The sequence below is a fragment of the Brachypodium distachyon genome, chromosome 4, assembly GCF_000005505.3.
Source record: "Brachypodium distachyon strain Bd21 chromosome 4, Brachypodium_distachyon_v3.0, whole genome shotgun sequence".
In the NCBI taxonomy this organism is placed as follows: Eukaryota; Viridiplantae; Streptophyta; class Magnoliopsida; order Poales; family Poaceae; genus Brachypodium; species Brachypodium distachyon.
Genome location: NC_016134.3, coordinates 23,562,937 through 23,590,598, shown reverse-complemented (window position 1 = coordinate 23,590,598; position 27,662 = coordinate 23,562,937). Strand labels below are relative to the sequence as shown.

Sequence of the window (27,662 nt, the reverse complement as noted above, 5' to 3'; positions counted from 1 at the left end):
TTAAATTCCACTGCAGCAATTGGTGATTTTGATACGCCACGATTTAACAAGTCGAGCTATCCGGTGAAAGGGGGAGGACGAGCTCCCCTCGCATTCCCGCCGACAGCGCCCGTGGAGGAGAAGGGGAGGGGAGCGGAGACGGGAAAGAGGTTCTCGCAAGGGGAAGAGAAGACATACAAAGTGAGATAAAGAAGGAACGCACCGAGCCTGCGAGAGATGTAACCGGATGGATCCTATGGCACGTCGTTGTCCTTACAAGCTGGCGGCATCCATGCAAGTATTCACAATTTGCATCCATCCTCTTGGCAACCCCAACATTGACATTGGCAGCAACTTCATCTTCCACCTTTTGTTCTTCATCCTTTTGAAGATAGTATATGGTTGTTGCCTTGCCTGAAGAATCGAACCTTCAGAGATTTCATGAAGAAGCCGATTGTTGCCACAATACCTGCCAACTACATCGTCCTCCCGCCACCATGGCTGTGCGAAGGTGACTTGGTCGGTGGAACCGAAGTAGAACCAATGCGATGGGTGATTAATTTTTTTTTAGTTGACATCCAATAGCTCGAAATCACATCCATATCCACATTTGCACGGCATAGCCCTGCTCCTCGTGGAGAACATCACCATATCCACCACCACGTCGTGCTGCTGGGATCTTATCGACCTCTCTCTCGCTTGCTTGATCAAGAAGGTGTACGTGTGGATATCTTGGAGGAGCCATCCGTTCGGCACAGAGATGATCTCAACGAAAGTAAGACTGCACCAATCACGATCTTTAAATCGTAACACTTTGTGTTCTTTAAGGGTATGAAGTTTATAATCCCCTCCTTACTCGCATGTACTAGATATGATCTTGAATTTCTTCCGCGCTTCTCGTAGGAAATTTTTTGTTTTTCATGTAACAAACCATCAATGCTCTGATACCACTGATGGGTTTGTCGCATGAAAAACAAAAAAATTCCTACAAGAATGACGGAAGAAACCCAAGATCATATCTAGTAGATGCTAGTAACGAGGGAATTATGAACTTCATACCCTTGAATAACACAAAGCATTACGATTTCGAAATCATGATTGGTGTAGTTGTACTTCCGTTGAGATCAATTTCTAAGCCAAACGGACAGCACCTCCTCGATATCTACACGTACAACTTGATGTCGTCTTTTCCTTCTTGGTCCAGAAAGCGAGGGGGGAGGTTGACGAGATCCCGACACCACGACATGTGATATAGGCTATGCATGTGGATTTTCTCCACGAGCAGAACGACGCCGTGCACATGAGAGAAGAGGAGATGGGATTGGGGCTTAGGAAAGAGGTAGCCTAGGGCTTGGTGTGACTCTCCCCCCGCACCTCTCCCTCTCTTTATATAGGGGGTTGTGGACTCTTTATATAGGCGGTTGTCGCCACAGTTTGCCATTCCTCTAAAAAAGAGTTGGTTTGCCCTTCCTCTAAAAAAAAATGGTGGGCAGAATTTGCCCCTCTTCCGAGATGGGATTGGCCGGGCAGTGAAGGGAAAGGAGTCCCAGCGCTCTCCCCACGCACGGTGGCCTCCCACCGTTCTCATAAAAAACTTTCAGGGTTTAGATCTGGCTCGGCAGCTGCAGATGTACACGTGTTGAGTACAACTATGGGTGCTGTGTACATGTGTTCACTTTGGGCAGTACTGTAATTTCTTACTAGTAATCCTGAGACTTTCTGTGCTGTTACGAAGTTGTATCGTAATACACCTAGGGAGTTTATAGAACAAAAAGAATGAACCCTCCTCGCGTTCACAGGTGTAAAATTGATTAGAAGCAGGAAACCTCAACATGATGAGTTGCTTTTCTTGTTTTCACCACGTGTTCTCACTTGTTCCCGTTTTTTTCCTTCACAATACAAAAGCAAGAATTTTTGGCATCAACAACCTTTCACCTAAAAAACCAAGAGAAACTAACATCGCATAAGAACAAACAAGTTCGACGCCTAGATTTTTGGCCACAACCAAGTGAACCAACCGAGACGCACAGCAAACAGGTGCCACAATTTACATTACTTCGATAAGATCAACTCCAGGTAGACAGACAACTTCGCTACATAGAACAAAGTACCAGAGGTATGTTTGGTGTTCTCCACCAGATGCACTGTCATTAGCTACACACGATCCTCAGAAGATGTACTCCGGTGTTTCCAGAGGGAATGGCGCCACCGTGACATCGAATGGTTTTCCTTCTGGACGGGTCAGCCTTACCAAAGGAAAACAGTATCAGATCCAATACCAACAGAAAGAAGAACAAGAAGATTCCTGTTAGCATAAGGATTCATGTCATCAATTGAAAATTCTGTAATTAACTACTCCCGACAAGTATTTGGAAAACGAGGGAGTACAACATACCTCCCAGGCACAAATGTAAATGAGCCTTCCACGGATCCAGGACTACCGTTCAGTGGAGTGCAACTCTCATAGACAAACTCTTCCTGGCCTGGTAATAGTGAAGGATACTGCAAAAGACAAGCCACAATGACTACATTTTTGTTCTTTTGAAAAGTAGCTGCGTGTTCAAGATTGCAGAATCTAGTTTTCCTTTCTGGTTCCAGCATACCTTCCCAATAACACCTTCGCCGTGCACATCCGAAACAACCCTGTCTCTGCATCGAATGATCCAGTGGCGTGATTGAAGCTGGCAGGAAGAATAGTAAACTCCACCTAGCATGATTGCCTCAGGAACTGACAGGCGAATGGAATAACTGTAAATATGTCTTCTGCCATGCCCCTGAGAGTGAGGATGTTCTGGTGCAAATACAGCAGAGGCACGCACCTATAATCATTGGATATGTCAGCCCAAAGGTCCAATGAGATCAGTCCAAGCAGTGGCATGGGAGGAAGGTGGAGGGTTCCAAACATGGTATGCCATGTGGACTTCAATCTGAATAACTAAATGATAAGACAATCTGTGGAGAGTAAAGATTTATTACCTTCACACCATTTGTCGTTGCTGACGTACACGATGGGGTTCCTTCTGGATATAAGCAGATATACCTCGATGTCTTGAGCGGACGGGTCTTGATCATGCCCGTCTGTAAGCGCCTAAGGTGCTCTTCCAACCACAAAAGTAATCCATCTTGGGGCATATCATTATTAGTTGGCTTTATCAATGATTTAGGTACACATGACATCATTTCTCCTCCTGGTAAGTTGGCAGTGCCAACGTAAAGTTCACCATTTGAACAATTGAGGAGAAACGCTTTAGGATGATACCATGAAGTTGCCACTAAGGCGAGCTTCAGCTCATTGAAAACACCTTGCTCATTCAACTCAAGATAAAATTCTTTTGTCGCTTCAACAATTTGCTCAAGTGATGATAAGTGCACATTCACACAGTGATTATAGAACACATAGCCTCCTATTATGCCAAGAGGAGCCATGCGCACATCCTCAAAGTGGTCTCCAGTAAAAGGCAGCTGACCATTGCAAAAGCGGTACAATAGTTTGGTGGGCATAGGAAGCTTGAAACCAAGATCATCTTCTGCTGATCTTATCTGAGCTTCAGAAACACCTTTATTCAAAGTTCTGAGTGCTTCAGGAAAGTTTTCAGACAACCAGCTTTTCAATGAAGTCCAAAACAATTTCACTCTCTTTACCAGAGGTAGCGGGTACATACCAAAAGACACAAGCCAAGCTTTATATGCATCCTGAAAAATTGATTACAGCTTGTCATGGACTTAACCATCTAATTTGACGCTTTAGGCAATTCTCATTGGCCTGAATTTTTTTAAAACCTCAGTCACCTAAATCTGCAAACTAATCTTGCAAACGACTTGGAGATGAGGATGGTTGGATGTGGATCCAAAGGCTTAAAAACGTGACTGAGGTTTAATAAAAGTTCAGGGAAGTGATGAATAGCCAAATCTTAATTTAAAGTGCAAAGATAGGTAGTCATTCGTAAGAATAAGATTACGTAACATCATGAATTATAATGCCACAAGAAAAGAAAATTTACAAACAATGAACAATTTGGAGTTTCTTAAGTGAACAACACCAAACACAACTACCAAAAGAGTACTTGTCTACAAAAATACAATATAATGAGTATTGTACTTTCTATGATTTATTTTTCCTAACTATTATTTTTGTTGTCACGAGGAAGTAGACCAAACATCAGGGATGAAATTTGTCAATAACAGAGAATAGCTCAAATGAATCTTTGTTGTGTATTGCACAACCACAGAGCAAATGTACAGTGGACGCATTCCAGACCACATAGTATAATACAACACCAGCAATAGCAATACCCTTTAGCAAAATAGTAGTACATTTCTAAAAGATCATGCATGAAAAGTTGATAACTGGCAACTACTTGTCAAACACTTTGTGATGTTTAGCTCAAATATGCTGGTGCGGAACATTTCTCATGCATGAGAAAGAAGCACATCAAACAACATGGAACTTTGAGTTCAGGTGCTTAACTGGACGCATTCGTAACTAACCAAGAAAATGCTGGTTATTTTAAGTTGAATAAGAATAAGATGTAGGTACTTCACTTGGATGATGAGTACATGGAGTCATGGATCATGGGGTTTACGGGATTAGTTAGATAGGTGAATACTTGATGTCTTGATCATTTTGAAAAGCAAGTTGTTCCTATTGGAAGGATTACATGCAACGATGGAAGGACTACATTGCAATAAGGTCTGCACTCTGCAGGCCCATACTATAAGCTTGTGCAGGCTGCGCACCTGCACAGGGACTCCAAAAATTAGGGGCCCCCAAAATGTTCCTGTAGTAGACAACTAAAGACTAAAGGAAGAGAATATTTGAAGAGATAACTCATTATCGAAATGGGCTCTTGATGGGTCTTTTTAAAAAGAATAAAAAAATTCTTACAATAACCACTAACCAGATATGTATGCTAATAATGACAAAGTTTGTGGCGATGAGACCAACTGTGCTATAGTTCAAGCAATAGAATTTAATTTTGAAGATTTCGCAACAAGGAAAGCCAGGTCGTCAAATTTCAACTTAGGTCGTTAGGATTTTTAAGACATGTGGTTAGGAAAGGTGTATTCTAAAAAAGTTATACTACTGGTATGAATAAACATTGTTCTTGTTTTCATATTGGACCTTCATGCACAAGCAATAGAATTTAATCTTAGATGTTCCACCTGCCACAGATTTGTCAGATACAGCTCTGAAGGCAGTAGGGAGTGGTACGATGCTATTTCAGTTTTTAAGTACATAACAAGCAAGGATAGCACACAAAAGTTGAAATATAGGTTTTGAACAACTTTATTCACTATTTGGATTACTCTGACCAGTAGCAACTCCATTTCAAACAATAAGAGCTTAAAACTCAATGATTGCTAGGCAAAGTAATGGTTGAGCAGGAGACTATTAATTAGGTAACCAGTTACTATCATGCAACAAAAACAGTATTCTTCCTCGGTGGTACATAAGAACTTACATACACATGAAATGTTCTACCTAAGAAGTGAGAACTGTAGCCCACAAGCAAAACTGCTAAAATACTCTCTTAGTAAGATCATGTATGCGAACATTAATCAACCATCTCCATGCCATATTGAACAAGTTACACACAAAAATAATGACGACGAGCTAACAACAATAGATGCATGGGAAAACAAGAAACAAATCATGATAGGGAGGGTTTACATGTCAAACTCTATGACAGATATTGGGGCTATGACATGTCATGCATAAAAGGACTAGAAATTAGAATATATATAGTCTAGGAGTGAAGTATCTACTTAGTGATCCTTCAAAAAGTAACTCCTTAGTAATTGAACCACTGTTTATTTCACTCTTATGTTTCTCATCTCCTTCGCATTACAGTGAATCTGGGTCTATTCTTCTCCAAGACGTTTCCCAACTACGGAAACAGTGAGATTGTAAAAAATAGTTCTACAGCCTTCCCTCCTACTAATTTCGACACATCTACCTTTAATATCTTCTGAAAAATGACAAAGTTCCTGCTATGTCTTCTGAATTTACTATCTGCTTGGCACAACAATGAACTAAGATCGGGAGATCAAAAATGAGCCAAGGGCTGAGTGGGAGCATAGGCCCTCACTTCAATTCATAAATTTCAATTATGTTCTTCGTACCTATTTGTATTTGTAGAAAGGCTAACCCCACCCAAATTGTCTGTTAGGTCCATCCGTGCAACGTAAGACTGGTCATAGTGGGGAGTAATATAAAGTAGTACCATGTATATGTTACTAGTCTAAGTTACCACCTCCATAGTGGGTAGTAACATATATGTGGTGTCATGCATTGTGTCATTTATTAGGTCGTAGACTCATCTTGCTTTGGTTTGTGTGATTATGGTAACATATCTAGTTACCACCCCTTCTTTTAATACCATGACACGTCACCAAAATGTCTAATTTACATCTTACGTTACTCTGTGAGTAGCCTAACAATAAACGCAAGAAAATCATCGAAAGTTCTACACACAAGGAACCACACCGCCAAGCGATAGATCCGATAAAGGTTGCGTCTTGATTCTTGTGTTCGGGCAAGTGGTGGGGGGAAAGGGGCGGGAGATCAAGCCAGAACAAGACCTTGAAGGAGGGAAGCGGACGGTCCTCCGGGTCGAGGGGCGCGTCGAGGCCGAGGTCTTGGGCGCAGAAGCGACGCCACACCGCGTCCTCATCGACGGCGGTTCGCAGGTGCGTGCTGGTGCAGGCGAGTGCGGCCGCGGTGCGCGCGCCGGCTTTGGAGATGACAGTGTCGAGGATGAGTCCCTCCAGGCTCTCCAGGCGCACCGCGCCCGCGGGCTCCGGTGGCGGCGCAGCCATCAGCGTGGCGCTCAGGCAGGGGGGTGCGGCGCGGTGGGATTTTGGCGGTGTCGAGACTCGAGAAGGACGGGACAGTAGCATCTAGAGAAAAGGGGGATTTGCAGCCAGCTGCTGCTGGACCCACAAGATAAAAGAGGGGAAAGAAGGGTCAAAATCGACAATTTTCATATTTTTAAAATTTTTTGGTAAAAAATATTCAAACTTTAGTTAAACCCTTTTGCCCGACACCAGTCGCAGTTGCATGATATACCTTGGCGTCGTCTAAGGTATTCGCAAATGCCAAGTATTAATCAACTTTTATTTGAAATTTGTTGACACGGAGAAAAAAGAAATATGAGAGAAAATAGAACTGACTCTTCGTGTAAATTCGGATTTTAAGGATATAATCGACGAACAGTTAACTAAGAGTCGACCTATTTACCATTATATGACGTCACATTTAATGTTAATAAATTATCTAAAGTCATTTAAAGACACAAGCCATTGTATGTGTTAATTTACCTTTGACTCTAGATGACCTGAAGAGTCGCCACTAACTCTATTATTGTGATGCCCTTAGCGACGAGCTACATGAGATTAGATTCAGGTGTGTTTAATTTGAGCCCAATTCTTATTCTACCAAAATATGGCTAGCTTTTTTCCCATGGTATGTTTTGCTAATGTTGAAGACTTAATGCTTAAGAAAAGGAGTTTTAACCCTTCCATTCTGCACCCTCTATTCATAATGTAAGGTATATTTTGATTATCTGGACATATATTTACTGTAAAAAAATTGTATAGTATTTCATTAATGGTTACCAAATTTCAGTAATAAAAGTGATAAAAAATTGTTTTGAAGATCAACACAACAATATAAAAATAGTTTTCAAGTTGCATGACTGGGCTAAATCATGGCCAAAGTTTGGATTTGGGAAATAATAAATAAGACCTACGTAATGGGAAGGTGGGCAGGATTTATTCTTGTTATATATAATCTTGGATGTTTTGCGTAACCAAAGGATATTTGTGTTTCGAGAAACATGTTATAACACACGCACACCCTATCGTTATGGGCACTCCGAAGACTGAGCCGACAAGTATTCAGATAATGGCAAAATTACCATAAACGTCTCACTATTGACTGGTATGTCACGTACCACTGAAAAAATAGCATTGGTTAAATATTGAAATAGATTCAGGTAAATGTGAGCACCAATGGATATATATAAGTGCTCCCCGTATCTGGATATATAATGCCAAACACACAATCTTGGATTTTGACCAACTATTAGTGCGAGCTTATACATATTAAAAAATGATACCATTGGATCCGTGTTAAAAAATATTTTTCAATGGTATATAGATAGAGGAATTACCATGCAGTATCAATAAATAAATAAATAATACTCACTCCGTTCTATAATTCTTGTCAAAATCTTACATGTATCTAGACATTTTTTAAAAATAAATACATCTATTTTTAGACAAATTGGAGACAAGAATTATGGAACGGAGGGAATATCACATTTGGACATAGTTTTGGTCAAAAATTTAACTGCTAATTTTTCTCCATAGTTGTTTTCATGGATGTCTGAAAGTCACACGCAAAGAAAATAATTTTACTAGGTTCTTAAATATTGTTACAAGAACTAGTGGACCGATGTTACCCTTTGCAGACTGACTACGCCACTGTCCAAACAAAAGTTCCTTATAGACTCTAGCAACAATTTAAATTTAGCCTGCTGGGCGCATTTGCATGGGTGTTCCTTTTTCAAATCAAGTTCGTGAGATTTTGTAAACTTCTACTCTCAACGTTTCTATGAAACATGTTACTCCGTAGTTGACTTCATGCTCAACTTATTAAGGTCATTTCTTGCAGCGAAACTTGGAAGCGGAGTTGGATACGGCAGTACTCCGTACCGTTTTTCAGAAAAAAACATAGTCATACTGTATTATCTATAACTACCTAAAAGATACGAACCATTCTGGTTTCGTTTCGTGTCCGTCGTCACTTCGTAGTTTGTCGAACCCGAGAAGATCCCGCATCGCTCTATCCTCTGCCGCCTCCGCATTAAAAAAAAAAACCCGCACATCCTACCTCTGGTCTCTTCTCCTCCCCTGAATCCCTCATCGGCTCATCCTCCCGCATCCGCCTCCCTAGCCGCCGCCGCCTGGCCTCCTCCCCCACGTCCATCTCCTCACGGGCCACCTCGCCGCCACCCCCGCTTCGCCTCCTCACCATTTTTCTCCCCGTCCCGGCCTGCACCTTCATCATCCGCGCCAGGAGGGGACTGTTGCCTCTGCACGCCATCGCTTCGGTCCTTGGGAGGCCGCCGGAGAGCGGGATCTGGCCGCTGCAGGGGGAGTCCGCAGACGCCTGGTGCGGTTCGCCGAGACCACCACCCCCTCAGCCGCCATTGAGTGCATCATCGGAGGTCACGGGGACGAGGGGCCCTTCGACGGCCACTCGGCGTCCTCGCCCACGCATTCCCCGCTCCCAGCAGACTGCTCCTCCTCCACATATGATTTTGTAGTCTGATTGCTGGAAATTTTGTTGACAAAGTTGGAAATCTAACACATCAGAAGCACTCGAGCACGCACGAAACACTTTCCCTTTGTGTCGAAGGATTGTTTGTTCATCACGTGACTCATCTGTTTCAGGGAGATGGAAAGGTTCACCATTACGGGTTCAGCAAACAGAACTGGAGAAAACAAACCTTTGCTTTTTGCCGTAAGATCCTTCCTCTCTTCCTGCCACCGCAGGCAGTATAACTGTATAATCATGTCTCTGTCCGTCCATGCTAACTAGCTACTCCCTCTGTTCCTAAATGCTTGTCATGGTTTTAGTGCAAAGTTGCAGACATGACTACATTTTGAGATTGCATACTCTCCACATGATCAAGTGATTAAAGTGCCCTTATTGTTTGTTTCAGGGGTTTTTTTCTTACCGTGGGATTGCAAGAAAAACACTTAAGAATGATTCCAACTGCTAGATACCTGCAGATTTTAGATGTTGTTGTTAATTGACATTCCACTTGTTGTTTTGCTAGGAGACCTTATGTTATGTCTATACCACAACAATGGCAACTTCAGAACTGTAGGTGATGTTTATCTCGGTTGTCATATCTAAATTAATCTTACTTACCCTACATGTCTTCCCTGCTGCAGTAACGGGTTTATCCATTGAGATCTTAAGACTTCTAAATATACTGGTATGTTGCTGCATGCTTCCTGCTCATTTACACAAATATTTCCAGTATTGTTCCTTTTGCTTGTTAGCATGCTGCAATGGTGTGACCCAGTAGCAGTAGGTTATGAGAGAAGGAGAAGGAGAAGAACATGGGATTACGAAGATTGTTGACTTTGTGCTTGCTGGGATATCAAGCCCCTCTAAAACCATTAAGATGGAAGAAAGCAACTGTAACAACAGCGGTCCATGTACATGTGTTAAGTAACTGAAATAATATTGACAAAAAATTGTTTATGAAGACAGTTACTAATATTTAGGCATCTTTGAAATGATGAAGAAAGATGCCAAGAATGACAAATTTAGACTTTGAGTCACACGTGGCATGCCAGTTGTGAGTTGCATGCAGTCAAGGATCGCAAGTGAAAATCCATTTGATTGGACTTGGAACAATTTGGTTTTCTTTTATTTTTTAAGTTGGAATTGTAACACCCAGTAAATTGTCCGTAGGAACGCTATCTCTTCAAACATGTGAAACGGAAAGCTCCAGCCGTGGCAACGCAGGAACATTTCGGTTAGTCATAAATACAGAGTATAAAATAAAATATTTCATGGCACAGAGTACACGCTACGGTTCGATTTCCCCCGATTGGGAGCAGCGCCGCCGTTCAACGCGACCACCGCCGACTCGACGTGATCCAGCAGGTACCCGAAGATCTTCTTCCTCAGCCGCTCGGCGGCCTCGGACCGCCGCGGGCCCGCGCCATCCGTATCCAGCCAGTCGTTGACCCTCTTGAGCTGCCCCAGCGTCCCGGCCACGTCGCCGTCGACCAGCCCCTCCACGTGCCCCGCGAACCACGCGCTCATCTCCTCCCCTAGCCGCCTCGCCGCTGCCTCCAGCCAGGTGATCTCCATCTCCTCCTCCTCCGCCTCCCCGGCGACGGCGGCTTCTTCTCCCGCCGCCAGCGGATTTGCCGAGGGGAAGCAGGCAGCAGGTGGTTCTTCTTCGGCGCTCTGTTGATTTTTCTTCCTGTAGAGGGAAAAGGGGGCCAGGTCGGCGCTGACTGCCGCGCGCAGCCAGTCGCCGGCGTGGCCGCCAGATCGGCGCTGCTGGTGGTTGCCGAGGACGGCGGCGGAGCGGGTGATGGCGGCTTGGAGCGCGAGGAACTCGTCCACGGTATGCTGCGGCGGATGCTGGGCGGCGGAGGCGGTTAGATCTGCGAAGGCACTGAACGTGCATAGCAAATTCATCAGGACAGTAGTGAAATTTTCAGTCCTCTCTGTTCTGGGCATTGTTTTCTGATGAGCAAATTGTTGTTTAATTTTATTTTGATTTTTGATGAACACAGGTTTTATTTTATGGATGAGTGAAGACTGAAGAGCACTTCACCTGAGACACCTGAGCACAATCTCCGCAGCAGAAGCTTCCTGCATGGCCTCAACAGCAGCCATCTCTGCAGCATCCTTATAATTCATCACTTCCTACGGTGCATCAAAACTTGCCAACTTAACAAGCCATAATTCCGAGGCTGCATAACCCCATCGCAATGTGCAGAATTACATACGGAGTATAAATTAAAGTTTATAAACAAATTGTACCGATCCGAGAGTCTTGAGGTCTGACGGAAGCGATTCCCACGAGGCGCCTGGCGTTGACGATGATGTTTTACTGGGAGGGGGAACCCTGACCATGTTGTCCAGTGATACAGTGCTGCTGGGAGGATCCTTCTCACTAGATTTGCCTGCATCACTGGAGCTCCTCTGTGCGCTGCGGGGCTTGAGGGGAACATCTGGTTTTGGAGACAGATTTGATGATCTCGACTTAGTCCTAGAGGTGATCTTCTCCTTGCTCTCTCTTCTCTGCAGTGGTTTCTCCTCCGCCATTCTTCTTGGAACCTGTGAGTAAATTGCTACGTCAACTTGCTACTCCCTCTCTTCCATATTAATTGACTTTCTATTACATGTATCTAGACACTTTTTAGGTATTGATACATTCATATTTGGACAAATTTGAGTCACTTAATATGGGATTGAGGGAGTAGTATTTTATTTCAGCTAGCTGTAACTGTGATCAACAGTGTGGCAAGCATAATATTTTGTTTCTCCTCGGTTCATGCTAGTCACTGTTTTTCAACATCATCAGCAGCAAATTCAGTAGTTTGTCATGTCACACTAGTAGAACACAAAGGTCTTAAATTCCTACTACTGAGTACAATTCTGCTGTCTTACGGTTGTTTGGACAGCAGTTATTTCTCAGGACAGTTTTTAAGAAGATTGCAATGCATTATACTCCCTCGGTACAAATCAACGTCATTTATTTTGGTGCAGAGTGAGTAATATTTTACACTTACACAGAAGAGTGACTAGCTTCAGTACCTATGACAGCGACTCTAGGACGCCAAAAAAAATGGTTAACTGACACATCTAAAAAAGAAGAGACAAACTGGCAGTTGTAGAGAAACGATCATGAATGAAAGGCAGAGATTTGGCACAGAACCATGAATCTTATTAGGTGCACCTAATTCATTTTACGTTTCACTCAAAGATAAGCACTCAATCAAGTAAAGGCGAGTTGCTCGATTACAGTAGTCAGAACAATTAGCTGTTAGAGACACTGTGATCAGATCACCTGCCCTGTTTACGAAAAATGGTTGTGATGTCCATCTCAAGAAAGTTACATGGGTCACCAATCACCACTGGCCAACTAATCCTGTCTGAACACAGATTAAGGGAATGGTTGATATGAAATTTCCAATGATATAACTAACTATTTCATAAGTTATCCCTGATGAAAGAGAAGTGCTGAAGAAATGCACTTTGTTTCTTCCAAAATAGATGACAATTTAAAGTTTTGCGCACTCTTTGATGTACAAGTTTCACCATTATTTTTTTCATGAATATTTGTAAAACATTATGAAGTTATGATAGTATAAAGATAGCATTTGGAACTATACTGTTCTCACCTAATGAACCTAATTTTTTTTATGCACATCACTATAGGCAAATTCTGACAAATTCTTTTTTTGAGGCCAAATTCTGACAAATTCGACTACATGCTTTGTTCATGTCATGTGTTTTAGAAGAGCGGTAATAGCCACATTTTCATCAACATCTTTTGGACAATCGGAAAAAAAAATTACTATAATTTAGGACTTCTTTTAGAGAAATATATTTTAGGACATTAATGGAGTAAAATGAAAATGAATATAACTTGACAAGCTAGTAAGTGATCACTAATGACTGTGATGAGTCTTACGGTTAAATCTATATATGAAACTCCAATAATCATGTGAAAAATGTGTGCCCGGGTCCTCTTTTATGAAGAGATCGTTACCATGGGTGCCTGCCGATACAAACTTCATCGGTTTACATTATACTACAAACTCACAATGATTCTTCAGAGCAAACGGCAGAAAAACTTCTAAACGCCAGAAGAACACCGAGCAAGAATTGTAGTACTCCTATTTGTACGCAAACTTACCCCGTCACGATCTAGAAAACACGAACCAATTAAACAACGAAGAACTCACCGAGCTCGCTGTCCCCTCGCTCCTCAGATCACCGTTCTCCGTCTCCTCCTTGTGATCACCAGCGCTCCCCGTCCAGCCCCAGCTCCTCCTCAGCGCCTTCGGTCCAGAGTGCTCCGGCAGCGGCAAGCTCCTCGCAGCAGCAGACGACCTGCTCGGCCTCTGTCCACAAGACGAAGCCGGCCGCGGTGCAGCCGCACTTGCAGGCGCCTGTTGCGACGACGGAATCGAATTCCTCCTTGCCGTCGGTGTAGGAGCAAACCTGACGACGGCCGGTCTCCTGGCAGTGGTGTCCATGTCCTCGCTGATGCTCGGGAGAGAAGACGTGGACATGTTGAGCGAGGAAGACGACTTCTTGACGTCCCGTGAGATCGACCCGGGTCGTCTGTGTGCTGGGAAGTTTGATTTCTTGGGTTTCTCCATGGCAAGCAATATCAGAATCAGCTATGCTGTTACCTTGTTAATTTCTTCGAATGTTAAGAGGTAGGCAGGTGGAGTAGCTAGCTTGGAGCTTGGTTAAGACCTTGATTTGGGGTGGTAATTTAATTGGTTGGTGCCTGCCGGTCGGAGTTCACTGGCTAGCTAGTGATCTGCCGGCAGTTTCGAAGCAATGCTCGCAGCCAAGTGGCTATATAACACCATAGAAACCGACGGGTATGGTAATCATTGATCAAATGCGGCAGATGATACAGTAAAGCTTGCAATTCAAGCAAGTTTTTCTTTTCTTCCAATACAACGATAAAGAGACAAGAGTATTTTTCATGTTTTAACTATTATGAAAGTGTAGGTTTTGTCACTCAAATTCTTTTCTGTTCGACAATCTAAACCTTGTAGATTTGGTCCTACTAGTAGTTTGGCTTGGTCAAACTTAGTTTTGACTGACTTGAGGCGGCGGTTAGAAGGTGGTTTGTGGCACGACAGCTAGTTAGAAGGTGGTTTGTGACAATCCAAGGAAGATTTTGTTTTTCCCATTGATGTGTTAGACCTTTATGGAAATTGGATAAATAACTACTTCCCCTGACCCAAAATAAGTGTTGCATCTTTTCTTTCAAAATGAGAGAATCTAAACAATGAAACGTGTCTCGATACACACGTATCAAGACAAAATTGTGACACTTATTTTGGGACGAAGGAAGTAGGAAACTTCAAGGTGTGGTGTTTCTAAAAAGAAAAACCCGGTGTGATGGAATTTGGTGTCTATCCAAATCTATCTCTTCAGGACCTGTTTTCAGAGTTCGTCATATTTATCCTTGAATATGGACTTGAATTTTTTTTAGGGTAAACAGTAGGCCAAAAGACCTACTGCGCAAATATATTAAAATGATGATATGTACAATGGAGAAAGAAATGAAAAAATCTATCTAAAAGCCTCAATCCATTCTTTGAATGAGTGATAGCCTTTTCTTTTTGCCCTATGAAAACTAAATTGAGTTCTTCTTTGAAAATTTTCCTACATCTGTAAAGAGAGGGAGGCACCCCTTGAAAAATGAAGTCATTCCTTGTCTTCCATATGCTCCACGCAGCAAGGGATGTAATCTCCAAGTGAAATGGGATCTTCATTTCAGTTTTAATAGCAGCAATATTATCATGAATAGATGCTTGAATTCTAAATTGAGGGCATAGATAATTCCAGCAAGTCATGGTGAAGGGGCAATCAAAGAATAGGTGATCTCTTGTTTCAGGGACTAAGTTGTTGCACATGACACATAAGTAAGATCGTAGGTGGGAGTTCTTCTTCCGTAGCATACCTCTAGTATTCAGTCTGTCGATCAAAAGGAGCCAGAAAAATACTTTGTGCTCGAGCTGGCAGCATGTGCTCCAGAGCCAGTGAAGTCTTCAATTTTGGGCTTGGTGGTACTCAGTGGCAGGCCCAGATAAGTGAAAGGCATTGAGCCAATCTGACACCCCAATTGTTGGGCAAAAAGCTGACCTCTATCTTCATCATATTTAGTGGGATAGAATTGGATTTTTGGAAGTTAACTTTGAGGCCAATTTCCTGATGAAATTGAGTCAAGAGATGTTTGAGAATTTGGAGTTGATCTTCATCAGCTTTCATGATAATCAATATGTCATCAACATATTGAATAATGGATAACTCAGGGCATACCATGGAAGGAATTGGTCTCTACAGCAGTCAATTGAGCATGGCATTGTTGAGGGTGGTTTGGAGCAGATGTGCCACAATTACATAGAGTAATGGGGAGAGAGGATCTCTCTGTCTAACGCCTCTTTTGCAGTGAATGATCTTGCCAGGTATACCATTTAGAAGGATTTGAGAGCTGGCAGTGTGAAGGATGAGGGAAATCCAATTGCACCATTTATCTCCAAATCCCATAGCCATTATGATATGAATGATGGCTTTGTATTCTACTTTATCGAATGCTTTTTCAAAATCAAGTTTAAGCAGAATGACCTCATTTCCAGTTTGTTGGCATGTATGAATATATTCAAATGCCCATGCCAGGCAATCTTGGATAGTCCTGGTTTTAATGAAACCATATTGGTTGTGATGAATGAGCTGAAGGATAATTGACTGTAATCTATTGGCCAAAATTTTGGTGATGAGCTTCAGAGTGCAATTGAGCAGGGAAATGGGTCTGAAATCATTGACTTTGTCAGCATTGTCTGTCTTGGGGATAAGTGAAATGTAACATGTGTTGATGTGAAAGGAAAACATTGCCCCTGTATGGGTTTTGATGAATGATGAAGAACTAATGAGTTACACGGAGTGTTTCAGGTTTTAGTTCCACAGAAGAATAAGTTTAGCCAGCATCGATGACCCCTAAAAATTGAAGTACATGTACCAGCTTGAATTATGAAGAACTCAGTGAAGAACGGAGAAGAACGTTGAAGCGTATCTTCCTTGATAGTTCTTTCCGTAGCTTTTTTTTATTTGAGTATAGGCACGCCGTACTATTAAGGGGGGGTTTGAAGTGTGAAGCTTGTTTAGGTGAAAGCTTATTCTTCATGTTCAGCTTAGGCGAAAACCATTTTGTGTGAGTGTTTTTCGTCGGAGTGAAGAATGAAGCATTTCAGGCTTCACAGAACTTCCGCATGAAGTCTTCACTCTGATTTCAAATGTGTTAGAAAATCTTTGTCGCATTGAGCTTTGATGGTGTTATCTTTCTGTTGTGAGACAATGGGATGAAGTGTGAGCTGGAGACTCGGTGCTCACTTTATCCAACAGGTCGCAACGGTTAGATCTATGAGGCCGAACGGATTCGGTGGTGATCCCGAAGGAAACTGTTTTGAAGAACACCTGAAGAAAACCCTTAGAGCTTAACTGAGCATGAAGAATGAGATCCCCTCTCTAGCCGAGCACCTGAGCTTATTACTCTTCGTGATTGGCATCGCCTAGACTGCTAAGAGTCAGTGTTGAAAAGCAATCGAAGCTTGTCATTCGCCATCAACCAGTCTGTGAAGATCCGGAGATCACCTCAAGATCTAACACGAGTAACTGGGCGAAATTTTGGTCTTAGCTCAGGACGATTGGGTGGACTTGTGTGTCCATGAGTCTTGTGTGACTCAGTCCCCTCAACGGAAACGTAGAATTGTGCCAACAATATGAACTTCGGGAAACAAACAACCGTGTCTTTGTGTTCTGGTGATATCGTTCCTCACTATTGTTTCCTTACATCTGTTGAAGTAAATCTGCTGTGATTCTTCTTCTATTGCTACTGATGTATTCTTAATCTTGTGTTCTTCATTCCGCTCAACTCTAAAATTAGCTAAGTACTTAATCTCTGTAATTGAAGCTCTGTGACTGTTCTCAGTCTCCAGTCTTCAAAATTTGAAGAATCTAAAAACCGGTCACATTCACCCCCCCCTCCGTGACGTACTTGATCTTTCATGATGCATGCCAGTGAAAGTGTCCCATCATGAAATTGTTTATAGAGATCATAGGCCAGCATTTTTTGATGAACAGTGTTGAATCCATCAGGCCCAAGAGATTTATTGGATGGGAGCTGTTGAACCACCTTCTCAATTTCTTATTTGGAGAATGGAGCTTCCAGAAATGTGAGATCCACCTGATTTTGAATAAGTTGCTGGAGTGGGGTGGCCATATCAATGTTCTCAGTTGTGCCCAATCTATCTTTAAATGCCTGCCAGAAAAGGGCAGCATTGGCATCATGATCATATATCAGTGAATCATCTGCCCTCTTAATACATGGTATTTTGTTTCTTCTGTTATGGATAGTGGCAAGGGAGTGAGTTTTTTTTTAATTTTCATCTCCCAGGTGTACCCATTTGATTTTCCCTCTTTGTCTCCAAATTTTTTTCTGATCATTTAGGCAGCTCTGAAGTTTATCTTTGCATCGGGTTCTGAAGTGTCCTTTCCCTTTCAGTAAGTTGCCTAGAATCTTTAATGCCATCAAGAAGGAGGATCACAACATTAAGATCATCAATCGTTGATACGAGATCAGGTTTGATCTTTAACCATTATTTCATGGCATTCCTCAGGAGTTTGAGTTTGACACTAATTCTTTTGTCTGCAGGTTGAATGTCGGAAGGAAGGTTCCAGATTTCAGTAACTAGCTGCATAAATCTAGGTATATTCATCCAATGATTTTCAAATCTAAAAATTTATGATCTGGGGATGTTGGTACCAATTGTGACAACATATGGAACATGGTCAGAGGTAGACTTCGCAAGGGGGGATGCTTCAGTGCTGGGATAGTTGATTGTCCAGCTTAGGGAGGTGAAACAGTAGCCAAGTTTCTCAAGAAGTGATGAATCTTGCATATTACTCCATGTGAATTTTCTGCCCTTAAGTGGAATCTCCACCCATCCAAGGTTGCTGATGGTTTCATTGAATTTTAGCATATCAAAAATGCTTCCACCAGGTCTATTTCTGTCATCAGGTGATCTGAGGAAATTAAGTGCAAGCCAGTCAATATCTTCATGCATAGCGATGGAGTTAAGCCAGTCAATGAAAATGTTTCTATCCTCCTCAATACATGGTCCATATATATCAGTGAGAACCCAAGTTCTGTGTGACCTCATGCATTGAAATTCAACAAACATCAAGAATCTGTTAGAACGCAGAAACTTTCCAGAAAATATAGCCCCATTCCAGATGATCAACAATCCACCAGATCTGCCCACAGATGGGAGGTAGAGGAATTTTTTGAGGCGTCTTGGACAAAAGTTACGAATGAAAGCAGAATCAACGTCTGTTCTCTTAGTTTCTTGAAAACAAATGACAACACAACCACTTTTCTCAATCTTATTGTGAATCTGGACCCATTTCTCTTTGGCATTGAGGCCCCGGATATTCCATGATAAAACTTTCCAGTCTTGATTATTCATGGGGAACTAAATTTGGTAAGGGCATTGGATTGCATACTAAGAAACAGATGCACATCATAATATGGTTCACACAGAAGTTCAACTTGAGACATAAAATGGTCAGGGGTGCCACATAATAATTATTACAGACCACATAAGTTCAAAATAATTATAAATGCTACTAAACTTGCATATCAAGGGAGTCTACCCTCATTATTTCTTCTGCTTCTTGGGTTGTGCAGCATCAGGAACCTGTTCTTGTTCTTCTTCCTGGGGGCAGCAGTAGGAGCAGTCTTGCTGTCAGCCACAAAGCCAAACCTCTCACTGAGGCTACGAATTACCTTTTTTGAAATCTCAGGTGCCTTAGCAGAGTAGGCAACGCAGTGCCTATCAATGCATGATTTGTGCTTACATCCACCTTACTTCTGACTAATTCTGGGGCCCCTCCTGACTTCAGTCACAACCAGTGGTGGTCTTCTAGCTTTCTTGGCCTTCAAGGCAGATGTGGTAGCATTGAGAGTTGGAGGTGCCATGAGCCTGTTAGCCTGAGGATTGAGGAAGCCATTGGTGATCTCATTAGCTCTGGATGCTAATTTGCAAGTGGGTGCCATTTGAGATGGGCAGACAGAAGGGATCATGAAGTTTCTGGAGAAATCAGAGTTGGCCCAGTCCCCTCATTTGAGATGCTGGAAAGAAGGATTTTCTTGGCCCAGGCAAAGTGCTCTGGTGAAGTGAGCAGAGCAGTGAAATAGTCAATCCAAGGACCAGGAATGGTCACTGTTGCCTGTTGCCTCTGAGTGGGTCTGAAGAACTTCTGCCAGATTTCAGTCCCCTCATTTGAGATGTGCAATTTCTCCATCAATGGCTGATCAATATCACAGTTCATCAGTGCAGGGAAATCTTGGACATGATGAGTAAAGTGTGGGGTAAAGACATATCCAATGAACATATTTGCCACAACATTAACAAGCATAGGAACAAGAACATTCTGATTGGCTGCATCATTTCCTAGGTCCATGAGCTCATCCATATGTGGATGTTCATTCATCTGCTCCAAGATAGGGTCAAGTGGGTTGTTTTCATTACCCATCACCATGAAATCGTTCAGGTGAATAGCTGCATTCAACACAACATGATTGGGCTGAGAGATACCAAGGGCTGCAAATATGGACTCGCATGGAAAACGTCAAAACATGAAAGTTGTTACTCACATCTGTGGCTTTCCAATGCACATATATTTGGTCGTCCAAAATGGACATTATTTACCAAAAAATGCGGTTACGGGAGTTCGGAAGTGGATGTGACGGGATTTAGGTTGTGCTACTTTGAGTATGATGTTTAGGTGAAATAAAATCCTTTGAACTTACCATGCATATCGCATAGCTTGAATATTTTTAAGCTCAAAACAAGAAGGGAGACGAGACAACGTTTGGATTTTCTTGAGACTTAAACTATTGCATAAAAGTTTGAGTTTGAAAATCATTATTCTTCGTGTTAAACGATCTTTACAACGAACCTGAAATGACAAAATCTAAAGAGAAACGGACAACTTCTTCCATGTGGAGTTGATAATGGAAAATGGAAGAAGAGTAGAGGATGCACTACTTTGGATCATTGTGCTATCATAAAATTAACTATCGACCCCTTCCTTTTCACAGAATAATCAGATAAAAATGAAAGGAACACACGACATTATTTTGACAATTTGGATATTCGTAACCTAAATATTTACTGCTAATATATTTGACCATAGGAGTCCGCCTCATCATAACATGTAGTGTCTATAGTTTCCTCGGCATCTTCCCATGAGAGATGTAAGAAAATCACAAATTATCTATTTACTAATCCTTCGGTTCCTAAATATTAAATGGTCTAACTTTGTTCTAAATCAATCTTAAAGTTTGGAAAAGTTTTATACTTCAAATAGTCTACCAACCTCTGCAGTTCTAAAATAATTTACTAAATCCATCATGCCAAATATAAATTTTAGATATTAGCAGATCAAGTGATCCACCTGATAAAGAAATTTGACTTAGAATAAAGGTAGATAATTTTATACTCCCTCCGGCCCAAATTAGACGTGGATTTGTATAAGCGGTACAAATCCACGTCATTTAATTCGAGACGGATGGAGTATTTAAAAATGAAGGATTGCTAAAAGTTAAAATGTAAAATAAACACCACGTAACAAAAAAAAAACGAGATATCTACACCGTCCTTTTTTATTACAGCAGCTATTTATTCTCCTAGAAAAATCTGTTAATTCATCACTCGCTATATTTCTGAAAATTCGTGTAAGAGTAGCGAGGGACAAGCGCAAGTGACTCCAAAGAGATAGCACACAGGATTCACAGCCGCCAACACGCGCCGCGGAAGAGCCGAGAATGCTCCTCCTTCTCCTCTCCGCGCTCCTCGCCGGCGCCGGCGCCGGCCTCCTCTTCAAGTTCGCCACGGCCGATGGTAAGACCGCATGTTCATTTTCTCCCCCATCCACGACCAATCCAACCTAGCCCTATTCCATCCAATTATTTCTCTTTGTGCTTCGTTTCCCCTTTTCTCCCGCAGATTGGGGCTAACTAATCCCTCATGTTACTGGCTCCGCGCAGGGGATTTCACGCTCCTATCGCGTCGCTCACCGCGGCGGGAGAAAGTCGATGGGAAGGTTGTTGTGGGGTTATCACTTAATTCTGTGCTCTGGATTTGCGGTTCATGTCTTTGTATTCATTATCTAAGTTCCGTTGGTTTGCCTTTTCGTTTCTTTGTTGTCTTTCAGGTTGTGTGGATCACGGGAGCGAGCCGTGGGATTGGTAAGTGCTGTTCTGTATCTCCTGAACCTGGTGAACTTCATTGCAAGAAAAATAAAGATTTTGGTTTACTAAATTGGGCTTCTTATGGCGTCACTGTCACCCTTTGTTGCACTTATGATTCATGGTTGTGAAGCTGTTGTACTTGAATTTGTTCTCAGAGCAGCTGAGCAGGTCCTCATTGCTAAACTTGGTGTATTACTTAGCCTGGGGTGACAGTCACAAAGTGAAGAATTGCCTATTTGTAATTTTACAGCTGTACTATAGCTTGCATATCTCTAGTTATAGACAGGACTTTTCACGAGGAACAGAGGATGAATTGAGTAAACTGTAATTTTTTCCTTTTTGTTAATTGATCAAGGAGGTAGGGCTGTTCATCATTAAAAGGCGGTTACAATTTCGATCTAAAAAATGTTATAAGGTTGTATGTGTACTGTGTTTCCATGCCATGCTCATGCTTGTGTTTATCTTCTGAGTTTAGGTTATTATTTTGACATTTTGTAATACAACTACCTTCTTTTGAGAACATTGGTGTTCACATGTTTTGTAGTTCTGCAATGACATTGGCCATAGAGAGGTTGTGGGTATCTCAACTGATGCTCCTGTTCCAAAATGTAAGAGGCCCACACATTCCAAGATTTAAGTTTGACCAACAATTACACCAATAAAATATGTTTTATCTGACATGAAAGTGATATCACTGAAAAATGCTTTTCAGTATGAACCAATTGATATCACTTTTTCCGGCAGATGGCCCAGATTTTATTAGTATAACCGTTAGTCAAACTTAAACCTTGGGATCTGTAGACACCTTACACTTTGGGACGGCATGAGTGGAAATATGTTAATCACTTAATCAGTGACTGGTAGTACAAGAAAGGCATTCTAGATCTTGCGGTGCCTGCTAGTGCTAAGTCGCTGAATGTAAGCAGAACGGCAGCACCTTTTTAATGCTACTTGGATGGTTTATTAAGCCAGATGGAGAACATAAGCAAGAATCCCTAACCATGTTCACAAGGCGCTAAATGTTGGCATTTGGTGCACTGCCACTACTAAAAATACTTTGAAGGTTTAGTGGCCGTTTATCAATATTTTGCATTTTGTTATTATATGGTCAATTCAGCAAGACATGTTCACTTTCCATTGTATTATCTCATATATGTTACTCCCTCCGGCCGGAATTACTTGTCACTGATTTAGTACAACTTTGTACTAAATCTGGGACAAGTAATATGGGTCGGAGAGAGTATTTTAATTGGTAGATACCATCCTGTTGCTAAAATCTGTGGATTTTTTATTTTGCTAAATTTAGCATGCTGTTCCACCATAACCAGCTATAAATGGTTTCTTGTAATGCCAGGGGAGGTTCTTTCAATGCAGTTTGCGAGCTTAGGAGCAAAGCTGATACTATCTGCACGTAACAAGGAGGAGCTTGAGAGAGTGAAACATAACATTGTCTGTAAGTTTGGAAAATCTCTGTATGCATATTCAGAATTTCCGCTAGCAGGGTAGTGGCAATCTGAGTTCTCGGTGAAGTTTGAATGTCCTGCATTTCTTGTTCTCTTAATCTGCGAAGGCAAGCATCCAGAAAGCAGAGTTGAAGTGTTACCCATGGATTTATCATCTGATGAAGAATCTCTGAAAGAAGTTGTACATGCGGCGGAATCTCTCTTTTCAAGTGCAGGCATTGACTATATGATACATAATGCAGCCTTTGAACGTCCAGTAAATATCGCCAAACATTTTCTGATGTAGTTCTATCTTCCTAAATATCTATTAATCTTGCTATACCACCACCAGTTTCTGCTTGCTAAGTATATCAATTATATTGCAGAAAAGAGGCGCTCTGGAAGAAACTGAGGATGGTCTTAAGGTATGTGAACCATCTTTAATATTCTTTACATCTCTATGTGCCATATAACTTTGTGCTAATTGTTTCTTGTTTGGCAGGCAACTTTTAATGTCAATGTATTTGGAACTATTACTTTGACTCGCCTTCTTGCACCCTCAATGTTGGACAGAGGGATGGGTCATTTTGTTGTGGTATGTCGGAATAAATCTTGCTTCTCAATTGGAACTTACGGTCCCATGGTTTCTATTAGTTTATTAGTGTAATGAACTCGCTTTCTTACAGATGAGCAGTGCAGCCGGAAAGGTCCCCACGCCTGGTCAGGCCCTTTACTCTGCTTCCAAGCATGCTCTGAACGGCTACTTCACCTCTCTGCGTTCTGAGGTATTAAATATTGCATCGTTACCTCATTAAGTTTGCATCATAATCCCATCTATATACATGTTTCTTAATCACTTCTGTTATTTCCATAATCCCATCTGGCCATCTGGGCGTGCTAAATTATCTTAACTATTACATAGTTACCTCATTAAGTGTGCATCATAAGCCCATCCATACACATGTTCATTAATTACTTCTGTTATCGCCATAATCCCATCTGGCCATCCGGGCGTGCTAAATTATACTAAATATTGCATCGTTACCTCATTAAGTTTGCATCATAGTCCCATCTATATAATGCTTGTTAGTCACTTCTGTTATGGCCATAATTCCATCTGGCCATCTGGGCATGCTAAATTATACACATGTGAGTTAACCATGTCTGATATGGATATGTATTCATAGATAAATCTTTTTCCTGTTATCAGTGACATGATCTGTATTTTGTGATAAATTAAATTTTGTAGTTGGATAGCTCTTGATAGATAATTGGTCGTTCCCTTTTATGTTTTGTTAGTTGTTTCAGAAAAAAAAATGTTTCTCAAGCTATATACTTCTATGTGATGTATCTACTATGTTGTATGCTGCAGTTATGTACAAAAGGCATTAAGGTCACTGTTATCTGTCCTGGACCAATTGAAACACCACAATCTACTGGTGCAACCTCTTCATCGCAAAGGCATTCTTCAGAGGTTACCTTTTTTTTTTTACTAGAATTCATTTTTCTTTTCTTTCTTTTTTGCCAAAAACAAGTGGTTCACTGGACAAAGGCAACCCAAATCCTCACCTTGCTAGTTAGGTGCAGCGTGCTATGCTGTGTTTCTTCCTAAATCTTCTGTAAGAAGTTGCAAAAAATCAATTGCCCTGTTTTACGGATCAAATTAAAGTTAGATAAGTATATGTTATCCACACATTTTATCTCATAACAATGGCAGAATCAAATAAGTTCTCATAATCCAGCAGTGTTACACTTACGATTTCACATTCTGCTCATGTCCTAACATGTTACAACCAACTACTTGCCAACTGTCAAAAGTATTCTCAGTCTCCTTCACCCATCCTTGTTTTTTTATGCATTTTTGCTTATCCTTTTTAACCTCGCAGAAACGTGTTTCAGTGGAAAGATGTGCTGAACTGACAATAGTTGCAGCAACTCATGGACTGAAAGAAGCATGGATATCATATCAGGTATATTTTACTTTCAACATGGCTGCTTAGACCATTCAGTTGGCCTGAAGTATTGAACTTATTATTAACACCCAAATTAGAAAATTACCAGAAGGTTCCTAGAAACTTAATAGGGTATATAGGTTATGTCTACATCAGAAACAAAGTACTCCCTCTGATCCTAAATTCTTGACTCAAATTTGCTCAAATATGGATGTATCTATTCTTAAAAAGTGTCTAGGTACATGTAATATTTCGACAACAATTTAGGATCGGAGGGAGTATAAACTAGCAACTTTGTGCCCACATTTTTTTGAGCACTAGCAATAACAGTTAGCTAGTGGTATGATTGTCTAGTAAGATGCTTTATCATATAACAGTGTCATCAGCACAATCATTGTATTGTGGTAATGTATGGGTTTTGTAGCTTGTACCATTAGATCCTAGCAACTTACTGGTTTCCATGTCTAGATTCTAGTCATTACCCTGTTAGTGCCTCTATTCTATTACCAATGTTGTGCACTACTGCACTGTTGATTCTAGAAAGTGTATATAACACTAAAGAAATTATTTTATGTTTCCACTATGCATATAGTCCAATATTTTCCATTCTGTATTTATGTTGCATCTTAAATGTGGATTTTTGCTGACTTCCTTTGCAGCCTGTGCTGGCTGTTATGTACTTGGTGCAATACATGCCAACAATTGGTTACTGGCTTATGGACAAGGTATATCCTGGATCATATCTACTATAGCATTTTTGCTTCTTTACGTTACTGGTGAAACAGTATTTGTTCCCTCCTGTCACAAAACATGTGGACAAACATTATTTTTAACATCTCAAATATCCAGCTCTGGTTACACCAAAATGAAAGACACATTTATGTTGAAAGTACTTCATGATGTCATACTTCAACTCCGAAATAGTAAAAAATCACTTTTCATCCCCCAACTGTTGTTAGAGTATAGGGCCCATTCGGAACACAAGGCAGGAACATGAAAAACATATGGATCGGAGTGGCCATTGGATAAATAGCACAGGAGCAGGAACGGAAAAGAGAAGCCATTTGGAATATAGGATATAAAAATAAAGGAATTTTTGGAGGCAAGCATCACTTGAAGGATGATATGGGAGAAAGAGAGTTATTGCCTTGGACTTCTAATAGGAAAATTTCATTGAGCTTTGGGCAAATGTTTAATTTCCTCCACCATATTCTATAGAATTTGAGAGCCATTCCATTTTTCTAAAGGGGCACATCCAATTCCTTTGTTCCATAGCATTTCAATCCACATTTCCTCTGTTCCAACTTCCAACTGGGGTCTTAAACTATTGCAGGGCAGTTTTTGGTGATGTGGCGGTGGTTTTGAACCCCAGTCAACATATTGGACACATACATTGTCTAAAGGAAATTTAGATTCTGGAATTTTGAAAATCACAAAATTGCTTAAAAACCCAGAAATATTTTGGAAATCAGGAATTTGGAGAAAAAACACAAATACGTCGAGTCATATGAATGCAAAGAATTCAACTTCAATGCTTAGTGTTTTTGGCAATTCTTTGTGTTTGTAGAAGCAATAACATTTCAGAAATAAAAAAATAATCTATTTTTCCCTTTACTTTTCTGAAATATTTGAGATTAAACAAAATTGGTTTGTCTTTGTTTGATTTTTCAATAAGATTTTGGTTTTTGCAATGTGTTCCTCAGAGTTTTCCCTTCTGTTCTAAAAAAATCTATCAACCATCTTATGACTGACCATAATCACCGTTTATTTGTTTTTCAGATTGGTGCAAAGCGTGTGGATGCAGCCGCAAAGAAAGGCAACGCCTACAGTTTGAATCTCCTCTTCGGTGGCAAGAAGTCGGCTTGATGAAGTTGCTCATTCACCAGATAGGAATTCTTGATAGGAATTCTTAATAGTCATATACAGTCTTTCTGGATTATGTAACTGGTTAATTTTCATTACAATTGTATATCTAAAAGGACCAAAGGAAAGCAAGGTGGAGTACATTTCAACTCGAGCACATGTCAGCGTTCCAGCTTAGTATTTCCATGCAAGAATGGATCATCCATATATTAGATTATTCATTTTTCTTGTTTTCTGCATAGTAGGTTGCTTTCACGTTCAAACTGTTTTAATGAATAGTACTCCTACATTCCAACCAAACAAATCTAGATTTCTTCAAACAAAGTGCATCTGTTTATAAATCGCCTACATGTTCAGGCATCTTACGACTTGCCAATTAGCACAACACAAATATCTTGGACGCTTGCAGGTCAAATATGCAGGGCACTGTGCCATTCACCACGGGGCAAGGTGGTATACATTCAGATATAAATCCCAATCCCTGCGAACATTGCATTCTTGTTGTGCAATGCATCTAACGTTGCAGAGTTTTTTCTTAAGGAACATTGTATATTTAAGCCATCCAACAATGTAGTTGATTGTTACATGACTGCTCTGTGTGTTCCAGAATATAAAGCATACTCCTTTCTTTTCACAAAGGTTGTGGTCGAAGGCTTGTCTTAACAAAACCAAATACACCAACCTTTGTGAGCAGGGAGTATTAGGTTTCATTAAGAATGCTTTTGACCAAAAATAACAGCATCAGTACATAATTATAAGATACAAAACCATAATTATCAGTAAATAGTTTTCAAGATGAATCAAGTGATACCAAT

At 41.1% G+C, this 27,662-nt stretch overlaps 3 protein-coding genes and 1 long non-coding RNA gene across 8 annotated transcripts; 2 read left to right on the top strand and 2 right to left on the bottom strand.

Annotated features, from left to right (window-relative positions):
* Positions 1 to 1,790: 1,790 nt before the first annotated feature.
* LOC100838832 (F-box protein SKIP16) lies at positions 1,791 to 6,894 on the bottom strand. 2 transcript variants are annotated; one of them, XM_010239472.3, is made up of 5 exons: positions 6,562 to 6,894; positions 2,956 to 3,672; positions 2,583 to 2,798; positions 2,375 to 2,481; positions 1,791 to 2,284 (listed from the first exon to the last, which is right to left on the bottom strand). In XM_010239472.3, the coding sequence occupies exons 1-5, from the start codon at positions 6,877 to 6,879 to the stop codon at positions 2,227 to 2,229; spliced, it is 1,416 nt and encodes a 471-aa protein (XP_010237774.1). In that variant the 5' UTR covers positions 6,880 to 6,894; the 3' UTR covers positions 1,791 to 2,226. The 2 variants fall into 2 exon arrangements, with proteins under 2 accessions (XP_010237774.1, XP_010237773.1); XM_010239471.3 differs by having other exon boundaries at positions 1,791 to 2,225.
* A 1,902-nt stretch (positions 6,895 to 8,796) lies between these two features.
* Positions 8,797 to 12,065, top strand: LOC106866881. Of its 4 annotated transcripts, none has more exons than XR_001408004.2 (3): positions 8,797 to 9,508; positions 9,946 to 9,989; positions 10,475 to 12,065. It is a non-coding gene; the product is annotated as an uncharacterized LOC106866881 (long non-coding RNA). The 4 variants fall into 4 exon arrangements; XR_001408003.2 differs by having other exon boundaries at positions 10,089 to 12,018; XR_001408001.2 differs by having other exon boundaries at positions 8,808 to 9,989.
* On the bottom strand, positions 10,465 to 14,112 carry LOC106866879. The gene is made up of 2 exons (XM_014903240.2): positions 13,495 to 14,112; positions 10,465 to 11,860 (listed from the first exon to the last, which is right to left on the bottom strand). Exons 1-2 carry the CDS (start codon positions 13,912 to 13,914, stop codon positions 11,540 to 11,542), a joined length of 741 nt encoding a protein of 246 aa, XP_014758726.1. The 5' UTR covers positions 13,915 to 14,112; the 3' UTR covers positions 10,465 to 11,539.
* Positions 14,113 to 21,077: 6,965 nt separating this feature from the next.
* Positions 21,078 to 27,038, top strand: LOC100838520 (dehydrogenase/reductase SDR family member 7). Its single transcript, XM_003577577.4, has 12 exons — positions 21,078 to 21,240; positions 21,387 to 21,442; positions 21,554 to 21,587; positions 22,945 to 23,043; positions 23,161 to 23,309; positions 23,419 to 23,457; positions 23,535 to 23,627; positions 23,719 to 23,817; positions 24,405 to 24,506; positions 24,919 to 25,002; positions 25,644 to 25,709; positions 26,764 to 27,038. The coding sequence occupies exons 1-12, from the start codon at positions 21,165 to 21,167 to the stop codon at positions 26,848 to 26,850; spliced, it is 984 nt and encodes a 327-aa protein (XP_003577625.1). The 5' UTR covers positions 21,078 to 21,164; the 3' UTR covers positions 26,851 to 27,038.
* Positions 27,039 to 27,662: the final 624 nt, after the last annotated feature.